General features: G+C 36.9%; 2 protein-coding genes across 11 annotated transcripts; one reads left to right on the top strand and one right to left on the bottom strand.

Moving 5' to 3' along the window:
* The first annotated feature begins 314 nt into the window (after positions 1-314).
* LOC143470140 (ferritin heavy chain B-like) lies at positions 315-4,485 on the top strand. The gene is made up of 7 exons (XM_076968066.1): positions 315-470; positions 908-1,000; positions 2,133-2,279; positions 3,416-3,522; positions 3,643-3,724; positions 3,867-3,959; positions 4,084-4,485. The coding sequence occupies exons 1-7, from the start codon at positions 393-395 to the stop codon at positions 4,228-4,230; spliced, it is 747 nt and encodes a 248-aa protein (XP_076824181.1). The 5' UTR covers positions 315-392; the 3' UTR covers positions 4,231-4,485.
* Positions 4,486-7,531: 3,046 nt separating this feature from the next.
* Positions 7,532-16,940, bottom strand: LOC143471065 (uncharacterized). 10 transcript variants are annotated; one of them, XM_076969402.1, is made up of 20 exons: positions 16,876-16,927; positions 15,999-16,068; positions 15,649-15,758; positions 14,790-14,910; positions 14,544-14,718; positions 14,363-14,457; positions 12,977-13,083; positions 12,420-12,551; positions 11,986-12,123; positions 11,717-11,812; positions 11,466-11,551; positions 11,092-11,212; positions 10,774-10,925; positions 10,358-10,483; positions 10,007-10,120; positions 9,343-9,465; positions 9,147-9,257; positions 8,536-8,803; positions 8,263-8,312; positions 7,532-7,816 (listed from the first exon to the last, which is right to left on the bottom strand). In XM_076969402.1, exons 1-20 carry the CDS (start codon positions 16,895-16,897, stop codon positions 7,772-7,774), a joined length of 2,262 nt encoding a protein of 753 aa, XP_076825517.1. In that variant the 5' UTR covers positions 16,898-16,927; the 3' UTR covers positions 7,532-7,771. The 10 variants fall into 10 exon arrangements, with proteins under 10 accessions (XP_076825517.1, XP_076825518.1, XP_076825516.1 ...); XM_076969403.1 differs by lacking the exon at positions 16,876-16,927 and adding an exon at positions 16,184-16,369; XM_076969401.1 differs by lacking the exon at positions 16,876-16,927 and having other exon boundaries at positions 15,999-16,369.
* Positions 16,941-16,991: the final 51 nt, after the last annotated feature.

Genomic DNA, 16,991 nt, shown 5'->3' with positions numbered 1-16,991 from the left:
CCTCTACTATTACGCCTCGTTTTGACTCACTTGTAAAAAGTCAAAATCAGTGTCAAATTTCACATTAAACAAATGGGCATATTTTTTCGTGTTCTTGTAAGTTGTTGTTGCTTTCTTAAGTAATGTTTTTTAATTAGACTGTTGTTTTTCATGCGGCTCCTTGCAAACCTTAGGTTTGAAATTTGGCTCTGGCACTAAAAAGATTTAGAATCACTGGTTTAAGCAATACTTTAAGCATTAGGTTGAGCCTTCGTTTCATTGAAAAGGCAGGTATCTAGTATTCTGTAGAAGCACTGAGTTATTGTGCGATAATTTTGCTATAAGTTGATTTGGTTGAGTTGTAACCTATTTCTTTTTAGAAACTTAGTACACGTATAGCCTTGAACTTCACAATGAAGGTCTTAATTAACTGCTGTTTTCTTGCCGTCTGTTTTGCTCCTCTTGTCATGGCTTCTTCCAATTGTCATAGCGTAAGTATGCATTTGCTATGTGCAGAAAGTACTGAACTTTTCCCCGTGCCTAAAGTTGTAGAATTTTTGTTGCCTGTAGTTCAGTGGTTCTCATTAAACTGGATTCGATCGAACCCCAGGGGCAAAACGGTTTGGCAGAGACAAGCCAAGCATGCCGTTGTTGCCGTGTGTAAGACACAGTATTGTTTTTGAATTCTCTCGAAGTATTCGATAAATGTTTTTATTAAACTCACAAGGTCCAGTACCTTCAAAACGTTTAAAAACCACTGGTTTAGTAACTGAGTGGATCATTTTTGTTTGGTGAGATTTTACATACTGTATTACACCAGCATTAGGCCCACACAATGCATTCAAAAAAATACAATAATTTAAAATGTGATTCCCATAAAACGTTTTTAGATATGCCAAATGTCCCTAAAACAAGCTTTTGTTCGCAGAATAAATTAAAGTGTTACGAAGCAAATGTGAATGAGCTGATCAACGATCAAATTGCCGTTGAGCTGAAAGGACAGTACACGTATTTGCATTTGGTGAGTTTTCAACTTTACAATCGGATGTATGCGAGTATACAAAGTTGTATTTTTTTCTATACAAGCTGTTGTTATGGAATAAGTGCCGGTACATAGTTTTGAACATTGGTCATTTTGTTTGAATGGGTTTGACGATGACGTGTAGCAGGCATGCTTACTGTGGGCGAATGCAATAATCGTGAATTCCCACTAACACACAGTGAAAACAATGTTTAACAATTGCAGCTTTCGCCCACTAATCTCCAATAAAATTTTTCTGCTGTACGCCATTATTAATTACAAGGTCGACCCACTTTTGTAAAGCTTATAATGTTTTGTGCTCCGCGATTTATAGCGTAATCTACTTTTACTACTTTTCGTCCACATAACTAGATTAACGTATACGTTATAACTTATAACTTATACATCATTGCATTGTAAACAATAAAGCTCTTTGAAACCTGACATGGTATGGTGTCAAATCTTGGCACGACTTAAGTGACGTCTTTGCTCGACGATGATTCAAAATCGCTCGAGCACCGGTTACCGAGCTTGTTTTAGTGTAAGTTTCGACGGATGTACAATTTTGATTTGGTGTTTTGAGTTTTTTTATGTTGCCCGAAATTGGAACGGTTCATCAGGACCTCTGATCAAACCAGGTTTGCATTTTCACGAGCGAAGCGCTCCGACAATGACTAACGCGTTGTTGTACCTGTTGACCTTGACAAAACCGTGTTCGGTCTTAAACCAGTGTGCGCTTTTCTGCTCGCAGTAGCGGATTAAAGGCACTAACTTCGTATTTATGCATAATCTTCACAAGTTTGTAATTGAGTTGATGAACACAAAAGTGCACAGATAATGCGGTACTTCGGAACATATTGGTTGTCAATTATTGTATGGAAACGTACCGTAGTGAGCTAGATTTTAATTTAATTCGTTTATAATTGAATTTTGTACTTTGTTGTTGAGAGGTTTAACTTAACCTCTTTCCACTAGCGGCTAGACTCTAATCCATTGAGCCCACACAGAAACAAAATCACTCTGGTCTGAACTGTTGACATATATCCGGTTCGTATCGGAAAAAGCATTCTTGTTTTTTTGACAAACCTTAACCTGCTTTATTGTGAATGATCGTTTTTAATTGTTTTTCTAGTCTTACCTTTTCCTTCAAGATTTCCTTTATTACCCAAAAGTTTCCAAATACTTCCGAAAAAAAGCTGACGAGGAATTGGGACATGCAGAGAAATTCATGACCTACCAAAATCAACGAGGTGGAACATTTAAGATCGAAGGCATCACAGTAAGCTTTGTGTTACGCAATAAGTATGTCGCGTGATCGTCTGTTGTTGCCAAATCAAACAATGCAAAATGTCAATGTGAGCTAAATGCATGTCATTTTTATTAGCTTTAGAGTTTGTTGTGTTGTGAAATCTTACCTTAGGCCAATACAGGTTAAATGCCACAAAAAGTTTTCTCCATTTTACCATTATGTTTATATAAGTTAGGTTTTGGCTCGTTTATTTCTGTAAAAATTGTGAATAATTTTACAAAAAAAATGAAAAAGAAACTGCATCTTTGAACCTTATATGTAGTATTTGATATAGTACAATAAAGCAAACGCTAGTTTAAGGATCAAAAAAATTAAGCCAAAGATTAAACCGGGTTTTGCTGGAATAGGTTCAAGTCTATTCTGATTTCATTGAAATATCAACGGATTTGGTGCTATTCCTGAGGCATTTAATCTTACTCCTTAGGAATGTGATCTAATTCTTACGTAGACTTCATTGTAATGTTGGTTGCTGATGTTATCTCAATAAAGTGTTGGATTAAAACTTTAAACACCATAATAATCAGAATTCCCCTTTCGTTAACTAACTATAAACATTGGACGTTTTACTTATTGCTGATGTAATAATGTTTTCCATAGCTTAGTCAGTAAGTCATGTCCGCAAAGGTCCACATTCTGGCCTAGGTAGGCTAAATTATCATAAAAGTAATAACATCACCATAAACATGCAACATCGGAAGTTATTGCGGTTATTTTCAGTCAGTTGGTCAATTTGTCGCTGCTGCTTTATTTGCTATCGCTTGCACTTTGTACCCACGCTATTACTGTATGTGGTGCCATTACTGGGATTCTTTGTCCCTTAATTAACGTGGATATTGCTGTTACACAGCGTTGCTAATGCAACTCATACTTTCGTAGACGGATTGCACAATTGTTTGCCGTCTGACAGTTTCAGCAGCGTCATCGTTTAATCGATCGTTGACCTGCAGTAAATAGCATATGTCATAAAACTAAACGTTTAAAATGGTTAACAACATCTATAGCTTTGTGATTATTTTATCATCGACCAGTGTCACTAAAATACTCAGTCATGACTCATGAGTCATGACTATACGGACTATCTTTTCTACACTGTTTTGTATTCGCAGAGAAAAACCAATGGGAAATGCTCTAAAGTTGGCAGCTTAAAACAAGGTTTTGCCTGCGCAAAGGAATTGGAGATCGAAGTGACAAAAGCTCTGACCAAACTATTGGCGTGAGTGTGTAACATGCAAATCAAGTTTATAGAAAGATAAACGCGGAATAGCTGAAGAATACTTGTACAATCCTCAGTCTAAACTTTTCTTATGTTGATGTGTTTTCTTCTTTTCTGCAGTGACGTATCTAATGTGACACCAGTATCAAATTGCTCGGGTGTAGACATGACAATAGGAAACAAGGATCTTTTGATGGGTCAAGTAAAAAATTTTTACAATTTGCCTAGTTTGAAACAAACGAGTTTCTTTCATAAAAACTATAGCAGCTATATTTGTGTATTTTCTTAGTTTTCTAGTTTTCAAATTTCATTTTTCAAGTGCTGCTACTGTTTTAATTTTTTAGTCCATCTTGTTCACTGCTAACGGAAGTACAAAACCTTTGAAGCTTCATCCTTGTAGTGCTGATCTTCAGTTCGATAAAGTCGAATATGTGGAGGTTAGTTACTTAATTCATCAGCAAATTGACGTCAAAGCAAAATGTTTCAGATTCTCATAGCACTTCTCAACAGCCGTATGCAAGGAGGAAATAAAAGATAAACTAAATGTATCGTTAATTGCAGCTGGCAGAGATGATTGCTCACGACTTCTTGGGCCATCAACTCGAAGACACCAAAGAACTTGCCAATATGGAGGCTACACTCAGCAGATTCAACATAGAAAACGAGAGCCTCGGTAGTTTCTTGGCCGATAAACATTTCGATTTATAATTCTATGCAGTCGTATATAATTCTAAACCAAATCTTGTCTATAGTTTGCGTATTCTATTGTAATTGTGACTAAAAACAGCGAGCATTGTGGTAAAGCTTTATTTTAATATGAATAGTTAAAAGCATAGGAAACATAGTTACGCAATTGTAAACACGATTGTGAAATTGCATAATGTTCAGCTGCAGTGTAACAATGTGACGATTGTTGAGATTGCAGAAGCAACAAATTATAATAAAACGACGTTGTGCAAAATGCCTTGTGATGCTGGTTATTCATGCTCAGTTGTGCTTCGTTACGCCCCAGTGCTTCGGTTTCATGCATCGACAGCCCAGGGGACCGTCATTGCGTAAAGCTGTGGTTCAGTTGCAGTCTTCAGTAAAAAAATTCCGCTACATCCTAAATTGCTTATCAGTTTTAGTTTTTGCATTGTTTAATATAACTTAGGTACCGGTAATGTGTAAAAGGTCTATTTCGGATCTTTTAAAACAAAATTGGTTTTCTGTTTCAATTTAAACGATTACGCTGCCGACCCCTTGGTGTAGCACCCTGGTTGAGAAACATTGGTGTAAGGAAAAGGCTGATGTTTTTTTTTCAGCACAATACTTTAGTTAGTCTTTTGTTATGAACCAAATAAAACTAGTTAATCTTTATTCCGTTGTGGCGTGGCGACACACTGTGACAGATTGCAGACTATGTCGAAATAACGGTTGATCTCGACTGCACCACAATAAATATAAAGAACTTTAACCCTTACCACGGTTAATGCGTTCATTGTAACGAGTCGAAGCTAACTTGGACCTTTTCATAGCGTTAAAATAAAAAATCTCTTTTCTCCCTTTTTACGTTTGGAACTGATATGTCCAATGAAATTTATGAAGTGTTGTCAGTGTTCAACCAGGTATAAAATAAACGAGAGACTAAATCGCATTTTGGATATGGCATCATTCACCATGGACGTTGGTGGCTTTTCGCTATCTGCACTTTCAAGACCGCAGCTTATTGTTTACAAGTGGGTTGTAATGCAGATGGATTGTAAATCGCACGCACTTGCAATGTTTAGCGATTTGTTTTTCAGCCACTCGCAAAAGGATGATTAAACACTCGTACGATTTCCGCACACTTTATTACCATTGACGTAGTTGTAATCGTTGCATCCAAGTTAATAAACTGGCATTTATGATCATAAAACGTGTTGACATACACCAGGACCGTAATTACGCCAATCGGACCAAGCACTTGTGGCTAAGCATACATCAATACCAAAATAATTCCATTATCCAAAAAATTGCATTGCGAAAATTAGCATTTATCAATATAATATCGATGTTTCTGAATATTGTTGTGGAGCAAATATTTCCATAAATTTGAAGAAATCACAGCAATTATGTCGTTTATTTAGATTGAATTTAAAGGAAAAACGTTGAACAGTGCGAGTAATTTGAAGCAAAAGCAGAGTAGATGCAAATATTTTAATTGCAAACGTGAGAATGTGTTCAGTTACTGCTGGAAACTTAAGGAACAAAAATGTTTGCATCGGCTCTGGCTCAAGGCTTTTGGCTTGCATGGATTATCTGGACAACTGGATTAATTCATAGGGACTCATATAATATATTGTATTGTTGTAAATGTAAGGTGTAGTATCCAGGTTGTTAACAGTTGCCAAGTTAAAGTAAACAGAAGTATTCTAATTTTCAAGATGTTGCTTATCTATACGATTAATGCCAGACACGTAGTAACTGGTGCTAAAACGTATATATAGGTCCAGGTTATGCTGCAAAATTACTTAGTCGTAGTGTACTTTGTGGTGCTGATGTATAAGGTTGATGCTGATGTTTACTATAACAAGTAGCCTATACATTTCATACAATATTCACGAGAGCTGTTATCTTAATAAGGTCTCCAAATAAAGCTTCTAATCCTATTTACAACTTACATAATATTTCATGCGATTATGGCAAATAGCAACTGACGTTATATGCGACCTTATAGATTATTATAATTGTCAAAGCGTTAAACTTTTTTCTGTCTTATAACTTATAACCCTATAGCAAAGATGTAACACAACGCCACCTACTGGGTATTTGAGTGCTCTAATATTTTCTATCAATAACTCAAAGTGAAGCAATTTTAGACCAGTCCAAACAGAGCTGAATATAACAAGCGCTCACAATCATGCAAAGTTGAAACGTCATGAACATCACGCTCACAGAGGATTAAGATATGTTGCAACAAGTTTATGTTGCATTATAGGAATCCTGCGTTTTTTTGGAAGATTTTGCTGATCCCAAACGGAGGCCTGATTTCAAAAACGTTTTGTAGAATAAGATAAAGATTATGTTTTTATAAGCTTTGGTCCACATAGGTATAATGACGTTCTCGCTATGTCATAAATATTTCTGTAGCTTATACATTTACGTTGAAGTAATGTAATAAGGGATGGAAAACAAAAATACATTGAAATTTGGAATAAATTATCTTTTGTGTTATCGAGTGTGTATGTTACGGTATCCATGAAATGTAAACTACGGTGTGAGCCTTTTAAAGTTAAAAAGTAACAAATAAACTCCAACTTACCAAGCAGGCCTACACTACTCAACATCAATAGCTATAGAAGAGAAATGTACGGTACCGGTAATTGCACTTGGCTGAGATGATTGCTCACGACTTCTTAGGTCATCAATTCGAAGTAGGGATGGGCCGATACGAACCCAAACCCGAATAGATTCGCCGAATAACGCCTTCATGGAAGATTCGGGGAAACACGAATATCAACCATGGCGAACCCGAATACAATATTACTTATAAATTTACAGACTTTTGTTAAAAATGATGATCTAGTTTCCCCACAAAACTGAACTAGAGTCAGCAGTACTTACAATGAAGGTCGTTTTCCTAACGATTTTGCTTTTTCAATCGTTTTTTAAACACTATTTTTCGAAAGAAAGCGACTTGTTTATCGATTACGTCATTTTACAAGCAAGACTTGACAACTTTTGGATGAAATTTTATTGTTTGGTTCTAATACGAATAGATTCGGGATTCGTTCGTGTCAACCTTCATAATATTCAACCTTCATATAATCTTCCTCGCAGCACATCCCTAATTCGAAGACACCAAAGAACTTGCCAAAACAGCGGCTACTCTTGGCAAATTCAACCCAACAAAACGAGAACTTTGGTAGTTTATTTGGCGGGCAAGTATTTCTTTTTATAATTTCATTTAGTTGTATAAAACGTTAGACCAAATGTTGGTTATACTTTGTCTAGGCTACTTATCGTATGAAGCAAACAACAGCGTGTATTACGATCAAATTTTGATTTATTAAAAAAAACTTAGAAGTTTTTATGGGAAACATAGTTACGTAATAAGTGCCAAAACGGTCATGCGAAATCGCGTGTATAACGTTCAGATGTATAACAACTTGATAACGGATGATATAGCCGAAGCAGCAAACTATAATAAAACGACGTTGTACAAAATGCCTTGTGATGCTGGTTATTCATGCTTAGTTGTGCTTCGTTACGCCCCAGTGCTTCGGTTTCATGCATCGACAGCCCAAGGAGCCATCACCGCGTATGGGAAAGGCTGAAAAACATTTCTGGTTAGTCACAAAAGCCGCCGACAGGGAGCTAAAGATAAGCTTTGCTACAAATAGCGCCACACTATATGGTCGTATAAGCACCTATGGGAACGTGGTAAAAATATCACTTAAATTCAAACAGGTTGACAGATTTGAGCGTGAAGGAATCAATAAACTAGGTCGATTGATGTTCAACTCGGTTGGGAGTTCAGAGAATAATAACAGCACGGCCTAGCTTCGGCCCCTCCCACCTTGGCGCCGCCACTTTTACCATAGCACACTTGTGTGGCGTGAAACAGCGGTTTGGAATCACTGCTTTAGGCTACAACAGTTTATGAGCAACGTTTCTTAATCAATCAAAATATTTTGTTGGTTAAGACTGAAAATGCTTTTTTTAATGTGCCCCAACATTGATATTGATATTTTTTAAATAAAATGGATGTAAATATACCTCAATCTTTGCGTTATTTACTGTGCTACCTTGACGCTGCTTGTTTCTTTCTGCAAGAAAATCTCATCAAAACTTTGTCCCTAACTTTCTGCTGTAGATATATAATTGTCTAGCGTCCCTGTCTCATAAATTACTGCCAAAATATTTATACTTTTGCTCAACATTTTGTTGAGAATAATAAATATACGTCTATTGTGTAGTCAAATGGCTAGGGAATGAAAGTATGGCAGATTAGAAGACGAAAACTCTGTTCTGTTAGGGTCAGATACATACCTGGACTATTTGAAAACACGTTGTTGGATTTTCTAATATCAGTCAATTGGTGCCGGCATTTCGAAGAAAGATTTTCAGGAGATACAGGCTCGGACAAGCGTTTATTTGATACAGTTGCCTTTGCACTGTCGACTGTTTCTTTCTTTCGTTTGGGTTTGTTCAATGACCCGGGATTAGCGGGAACGGCTTTAACCTGCTCTCGTCTAGTTAAGTTTAACACAGAATCCAAAGTTGCCGGTCCTGGGACGAGTGGAACACGGGTGCCATGCTAAAGAATTATATGAAATATGCATATGAAGTATACGAAATATACTTCAGTCAACCACTTAGGACAAATTTAGGTTAACGCTTTGTTAAGTGTGTTTTTACACCGGAATATACAACATCCCTGTTATTCATAGACTAATAACACTGCATCACTGCATGAACGGACCATTTACTGCCGATAAAAATAAGTTGTGACTGCAGCCGAACTTTAAAACTCTGGTATGTAACTATGTATAAACAACTGCCTTTTATGAGTAGGCTAATATCCCTTTCAATCGCACCAACATTAAGACTGTTTAATTTATAAACACTCCTGCATATCCTGCGCATAACTATATACTAGCCTGAAACTGCGCCGTAATAGCGTTGTTGCTAAATTTTCTGCGAACTGTGCCTTTTTCGTGTGGTGCGCCATGTCCAGGCCGATGGAAGAAAGCGTTGGCTGCTTCCGCGTGCTGAGGTAAGATTGAAGTTTTGCAAATTTTCATTAAGATATGCTCAAAATAAATTTTATTTTCAAGTATATGATGAAAAATTTACCTTCATCTCTTGCTGGATAACTCTCTTGCGTTCCTCCATTTTCTTTTGATATCTTTCTTCTGCCATCTTTTGCAGATCTTGGTAATACTTTTCAACATCCCTAGGCCGATCCGAATTAAATTTCTGAAAAAGCAACCGATGTCAGTAAATTTTGGTTGGGACAAAAGCATGACATTATTTCTTATTTCTATCATTTCTCGTCTTATTTACTTTTTTTTTTATTGTATATGTGATATGGCTGAGAGTTTCCAACTCTGTCTTAAAAAGGATTTAATGTGATGAAACTTGTCACCTCTCGTAATTTCCCGCAGGAACTTACGCAGAGCAGAGCGTTGTCGAAGCGCAAAGCTTTGAATCACAAGGTGATCAGTTCCTAGCAGTCACTAATGACTTACGGTAAAGCGTGAGCCAATTGGCTTTAAGGTGACCGAGACATGTTACGGGTGGCGTTAGCTTTCAAAAAGTTTAGGGTTGTAATTTTGCAGCTTGATAAAATGCAAAGTTGATTTTATCTACAAATGACAGCTTTTGTTCAAATCCACGTAAAAGAGATTGTGTCTTAGTTATATAGGAAAGTAACTGAGTTAAACTTAAAGTCCTACAACAGTCACACGTAATCGTGAGGAAGGAAGTGTACTATCTGCAAGGGTCAGTGCGTACAAACCTGAGCGGTTACATCAGACATCATTCGTTTCTGAGGGACGATTATGCCAGTGATGGGATCCCGTTGCGGCCGACCGACTTTGCCTTTACTAAACCACGATGGGACATCTCCAGGCTTAAAAAAGAATGTAAGTATAACAAAATTAGCACAAAATTATTAATCACAGTCATCACTTGATAGTTGATAGAAGTTAATAGTCTACTAGTTTAGTCATTTCGGTCAATTTTAGTCTCTAAAATCTATAACGATACAAATGTCAAATATATACCATAAATGAAAATTACTTATTCAAAATGTAATAAAGTTAACCAATACGCTATCAAACTCAATATCACAATCAAGTATTTTCACCGGTAATCTTAAATAATTCTTCTCCTCGTCTCGAATGTTGCGCTGCCGGTTGATCCCATCCATCAGCTCATCTCGATAAAGCCTCTTCGCCCTCTCCATAGTTTCCTCTTCCGTCTTCGAATAACCCTGTGTGAAAAATTGCGCAATGTTTATTTACATGAAAGCACTGCAAGGAATAGAACGCTAACGATTTCATGTGCGTACGCGAACGTGTGTTTTAAAGCTAACAAAAGTGTCCCCATATGTGGACACTGAACAGTCGGCACCAATAAGTGCAGCCTTGTGGAGTCTGAATAAAATGTTACCGTTAGCCGTTAAAAAAACTGTAGAGTAATTACAGGGGTAATTACATCTGCAGCACGATGTCATTAAATGCATGCAACGGCAACAATTTGAAAACTTTACGCCAACACTACCAAGGATTCATGTTGGATTCTTCCTTTGGTATTTTTAACGATTTCTCCTTGACTGTTCTTCAGCGGCGCCCCAGCTCCCGGTCTCCCCCACGGACTGATTCGATCCGGCCGCTTTCGAATTTCCTCCGGAGTTGCGACTTTAGTGACGTTTTCTGTTCAAAAGAGGGTTATGAAAGAATTAAGCCCTAATTATGAGTTAAAGCTAACTTCATTGCCCAAGAAAATTGTAAATGAAACCACTATTTCGTTTTAGTAAGTGATATTAATAAAAAAGAGGACAGGAAAGATGGCATAATGAGTGCCATGTGACTGATCTACCTGTCCTCCGTGCTCCGTGGATAGTGGTGAGAAGTCCGACTCTCTTTGTTCTCTTCTCGCCTTGGCTGTTCACCAGCGGCTCTCCTCCCCCACCCACGTGACGTCGGAGAAATATCTCGCTCTACACCGAGGTGGAAAACATTCGGTTGGAATATATCGAAAAAAGTTGCAGTATACAGTAGTTAAGAAGTCAGGCGTTGTTGATGTGAATACGACAGACTAAATATCCGTATAGGACTATAGGCTGTATGTAAATGCAAATACATTCACATAATCAATCAATAATACAATGATATAATTAGTTACAAAGGTAAATTTGTATAAGACCATAAGGTAGTTATGGATCGCAGTTGGTGATGATAATAACAATATACCTCGTCGCTGTTAGGTTCAATAAACTCGTGAATACCGTGATCACCCGCCCTTGGGAAGCGATATCCTTCTCTTTTAGGAGGTTGGCCTTGAAAAAAGTTTTCTTAATAGGCCTAATTATAGTCGAAGCTATTTTTCATAAACGTTGAAGCAAAATGTTACGAACGTTTGCACAATACGTTTATCTTGACTGGTGTTTAAACTTGTCTCGTCACCGATACTTAGCGGCGTTCTCTATTTGATTCTAGTTTACCTAATTTTAACCAGGGATTTTTTGCGTTGTCCGTTTCATCAGCTGTGAATTTTTGCGGTGACGTGAAATGATGCTTCCTGGACATTCGGATATTGCCTGTACAATATTGAGTATAGTTATGCCTCCAGGTAGTAACTAATTATTAAGCGTGGTCAGTATTTAGGCTAAATAACAAACCAGAAACAAAAATGAAACTGTACGTAGCCTATTTATGAGAATCATAAAGGACGATTTTTTAAATTTTTTTTTGCTTAGGAATTATTCAGCACCTTGGTCATCATTCGTGATCAGATCTCTAAAACGCTTCGTCTGTTTCAGTAACCTTTTTCTTTGTTCTACAATGTGCCTGGCATCAATTGGATCGTTGACGTACGACAGACTCATAGACCGACGTGTGGCTGGCCTACCTGGAACAGCTTAGCGATTTGTAGGCGAGACTATCATGCTTTTGCTTTTTGTATAGTTATAGATAGCCTAATGGCCTAGCTATACTTCCTACATGTGTGTCTATTTTCAAAGACAAAGTCACGAAACCTCGCTCTAGTCTTGTCTGCAAGCTCACATTAATCTTAAAAATTACTATACAAGGTTCCTCACTGGTATAATGATGCTAACTTGTATCTTAAGCTTATACCTGCAATTTAGTTGCTTTATGACAAATTTTATACTATAAGTTTGTAAAAAAATTTGAACTGATTTTAACCTTGCTCGTCACGGTTAGGTGCGCCAGCACCAGGTTTTCCAAATGGATCATATCCTGTCATGCCGTCTTCTCGTTTCTTGTCCAAGTCCCGAATGATCTTCTTATTGTGCTGCTTTACATCAACTAGAGCATCTGAAACGTAAGGCGAGAAGGAAATGGAATGTTAATACACTGTAAAATTAAGGGCTTAAAACTGTCTTCTTGCATCATTCATGAGTTTGTTACTGTGGGATTCTTTAAGAAAAAAATTTTGAACCGCAAATTACTGCATTTGCAAATCAAAATTACTTTTTTCCCTTTCACGTCGTAGGGGCAAAAAATAACGATTACTTATCAGCAGTAATTACGTAGCGTTAATCGCTAATACTGGGTGGCTTTGTATAACAAACGTGGTCTGCATGGATGCACATAATATATCAGGGAAGTAATAAGTTAGGCTATAATATAGGCTACATAATGTATAAAATGCAAATGTAAGTTAAACGTTAACTACGCCGTATTCTGTTGGATATTTCTAAAATGTTATTTTACACATTGTTCAACTTGATTTTGCTAACCCAGTTCCTTCCTGTATTTTTCTGCGGTTTTTGTATCAACTTTGTAGCGCCTCATACGATCATCTTCATACCTTTGCACTTTTAGAGGATTTGCTGGGTAATTAGATCTGTAATAACAAAAGTGTCTCAAATTAGATAAACCCTGATACAAAAAACCCCTGTACAGCAGTGTTTCCCAAACTTTTTGCCCAACGCCCCACTTAGAATTATAAAAAGTACCCAATACACCCATAGTCAGATCAAATAATCGGAAGCCTCTGAGCTATCGATTTCGTCAAACGCTTCAGCTACTAAAAAACTTTATCTCACAAGTTCAGTTCAAATTAAGTTTTGTGTCTTCACTATTTGGTGGTTTATTTAAAAGACATTTCAAAGTTACAGCTTCGTCATGATGGAGAAATTCATCGTTCGATTGCAAAGCACGTAGCCTAACATGTATCAGCAGGCCCAAACATCTTGCTCAAAACGTTATCTAGATTCTAGTGCTTGTTTGGTTTTATCAACATTGACTTATCTCTAATTACGTCACTGTTGAAGGGCGAAAACTTTGCAAACACTGGCTTTTGTTTTCCTGTTTGCAGTATTACTATTACTCAAAAAATAGATCAACACATTTTGATACTATTTTCAGAATGTTTCTTATAGGCTGTATTTCAGAAAGCCTTCGCCATACACCGGCACTAGATGCAAATACTCGACCCAATTAATATTTTTTCAACGTGGACTAAAAAAGCGTAGGCCTAATATGTTAAACGTAATGTGCTTTCAAAATAATAAAAAGGGAGGAATGTTTCCGCCGATCATATTGTTGGTGAATATATTTGCATATTTTGTTGTTATTGTATACTTTCACTTTACTGGAAAGTACAAAGCTACATAAAAGTGATAATACTTTAGTTTAATGTATGAAAACTGAAGTCGCATGCTGAAGCAAAATTACGCCACACTCCACTTTGGGAAACACCAGAGTACAGAAACTTTTATAGTTTTTGCATGTTTAGAATACTGTGGTACAGTTTTTATCTTATAAATTATAATATTTTCACCGTTTTGCAGATTACATGGAATAAGACGTGTCTGACGCTTATATTTATTTACATTATAAAACTTTGAATTATTCATGTAAAAGGTGTTAGCAAACGCAAACACTGAAATAAGAAGCCACACAAAGAGGAACAAATTCCATTTCAAAGGTCGCCTGTTTACACAGTATTAGTTCGTGGTTTATTCAACAAAAGATTTACATATCCCTTGTAGCCTACTGTTGGTCCATAATATATCAAGAAAACAGTTGTAGGTTATGCTGAAACAGTAGTTCGGCTGGCTAGCTAAAATCTGAAACTATCTGCCGGTATAATTTTTTACGCGGAAAAGCATTTAACTTACTTGTCATCCAAGGGCTTGGCAGACACACGTACTAGTCCCACACCGTCTTTAGAGCCAAGTGCGTTTGTCATGGCCATGCTTCTTTTTCCGTGACCCTTTAAATTTTAAAAGCCGTTACCAAACAGACTGTATGGGACTTTAGTCTCGATTCTAAGCATATTTTTTCGACACAAACTCCTACCCTTGGAGCTCCATATCCAGGTTTTCCGAACGGATTATAAGACTGGAGCATCTTAAGATCCTCTTCCTTTTCTTTCACCGTCTTTTTGTGATCTTGTGCTTTCCTCTCCTCAAACTCCTTCATGAATCTTTGGCGTTCATCCTGTTGTAGTTGAATTTTTCGTAAATCAGCTGACCTGGAAAAGTTATTGGAGAATTTGCATTTAACAAACCGTTTAGGATCGGAATGCTTTACAGAAGCACTCACGTTTTTTCAAGTAATTTTAAATTGTATCTTTTTTCTTTTCTGTCTTTTTCTGTGTAAGTTCCAATAGTTGGAGATCCATGTACAAAACCCTTCGGTGTGGAGGGAGGCATCACCGGTAAGCCTAAGCGAACCCATATGATGTTATAAGTAAGATAAGAAATAGGTTCTTATTAAAAATTTTCCTTTAGTCTAGAAGCGCCATTCCAGTCACAAATGGAAAGACAAAAAGCATTTACAAAATACTTTTCCATATAAAGATTAACAAATTTCTGTAGAAATTTTAGTTATTATGGATTTGGCCAAGTACGGTAAGCACTCAAAAAAGTTTAATTGAAAGCAATGAAAACAAGAAGGATTGTCAGAATCAGTTTGAACGAAAGTGATTAGTTTGTGATTGGACTTTGTTAGTCATGTTTATTCAACATTCACCAATGAAACTACAGAAAACAAATACAACGAAAGGAGAATAGAATCAATCAAATAAACGAAGGGGACATGAACATAAACCTATATTCATGTGTTGCACACTATTCATACGGGATCTTAGCTTCCTACCCTACTGATAACACATACTTTAGCTCTAAGAAGACAGGTAGTAGCCTCACAATTGGTTGGAATTTCACTCCAAAGTGACAGACAATGTTTTACATCTAACATAAAAATGTTATTAAACAGCAATTGACACCATAACCAACCACGCGGCGTATTTGACAAAAATAGCACCGCTTTGCAATAAAGTTGAAACTGTTACAACACCATTCTTTCTTTCGCAAGCTAATTATATCGGGTTACTAGGCAACATTTTCTCGCAACAAACGACCCATTGTTTCATCACAATAGTCCGCAGTGGGAGACTCACCTTTAACAAGAGAAGTTTTCATAGGAAATTTTTTTGCCTCGTGCCTGTTTCCAATTGGCCCTGTTACAGGATACCTCGGCTCCCGAAGGTTGTACAAGTAGCCCCTTATTCTATTGCCACAATACACAAAAGCTCAGTCCAAAATAGCCAGGAAACGTTAATCAAGGTAACTATACACAGTACGATACGACTAACCAATCTAAACGCTACACCCGCTTTTTTGTGAAACGAAAAAGCGCTCTACTTTTTCCTCTGTTCATTCTTGGCATGGTTTTGGCCACAGAGTAAATTTTCTTAAGCAGAAAAACAGTGCGACCAAGTACGATGCTTAACGGGATGCGAAAACTCACCTATAGTCTTCACCCATTTTGACATCAGTTGACGGCGAATCAAACTGAGGCAATATGTCTTTTGGAGTTTCTGGAAAGTTGGTACGTAAAGGTGAAACCGCCATTTTCAACTTACGGCACGAATTGTCTCCAAGTTACTCTCGAGTTATAAGTCGAAAACAAACGATACTTTTAATTAAACATACCTATAGAGAATATACGGTCCTTTGTCGATTTACATTATGGTTACTTCCACGCTGAAAGTGGCCTATATAGACTAACACTAAACCGACATTCGGTATTTTATCACAGACTAAAATACGACAAAACCCGCAAAGTCCTGCCAATTTTGTACTTATTCTGCGATCATAATTGCATGATTACGTAATGAAATGCAACAATGGCAATGGAAACGCACTTACAAACAAACCCACTATTCCTGCAACAACTATACAAATTTCGTCGGTAGCGTTTTCAGATTAAGCTGTATATTTCTTGAAGAACATATAATTATAAAACTTATCGTAAATGAATGAGAAATCATGAATTATTAACCTATGACGTTGAACCCTTCAAACATCGGTGTTATTGCTCAAACAAGCCATCAAGTAATGTAACCACATCAACGAGCCGTACTCAACATTTTAATAAATCTGTAAGTGCCACTTTTGAAAGCTGAACTACTGACAACTGGCAAACACGCAATCTATCGTCAGACTTCACGAAACCGTTTTCTAGTGAGATTATTTTACAAAGTAAGCAATCTTTCCAAGGATGCCTACAATCCGTTCGTGTCCCATTCATTGAATTTATATAAATATTGATTTTAGTAGAAAATATTAAATTTCTTAAAGAAAATAAAACATGCACAATGGTTTGCTTTCATAAAATCAATTACCTGCTGGTCTTATTTCCGACATAACGCTGATTTAGGTCCGCCCACCGCTATTGCTAAAGTACGATTGAATCAATCCTATTGTTATTTACAAAAAAGCTAATTGGACACGAAATATC

This window comes from Clavelina lepadiformis, chromosome 9 (assembly GCF_947623445.1).
Source record: "Clavelina lepadiformis chromosome 9, kaClaLepa1.1, whole genome shotgun sequence".
Classification (NCBI taxonomy): Eukaryota; Metazoa; Chordata; class Ascidiacea; order Aplousobranchia; family Clavelinidae; genus Clavelina; species Clavelina lepadiformis.
This window is presented reverse-complemented; position numbering and strand designations above follow the sequence as displayed.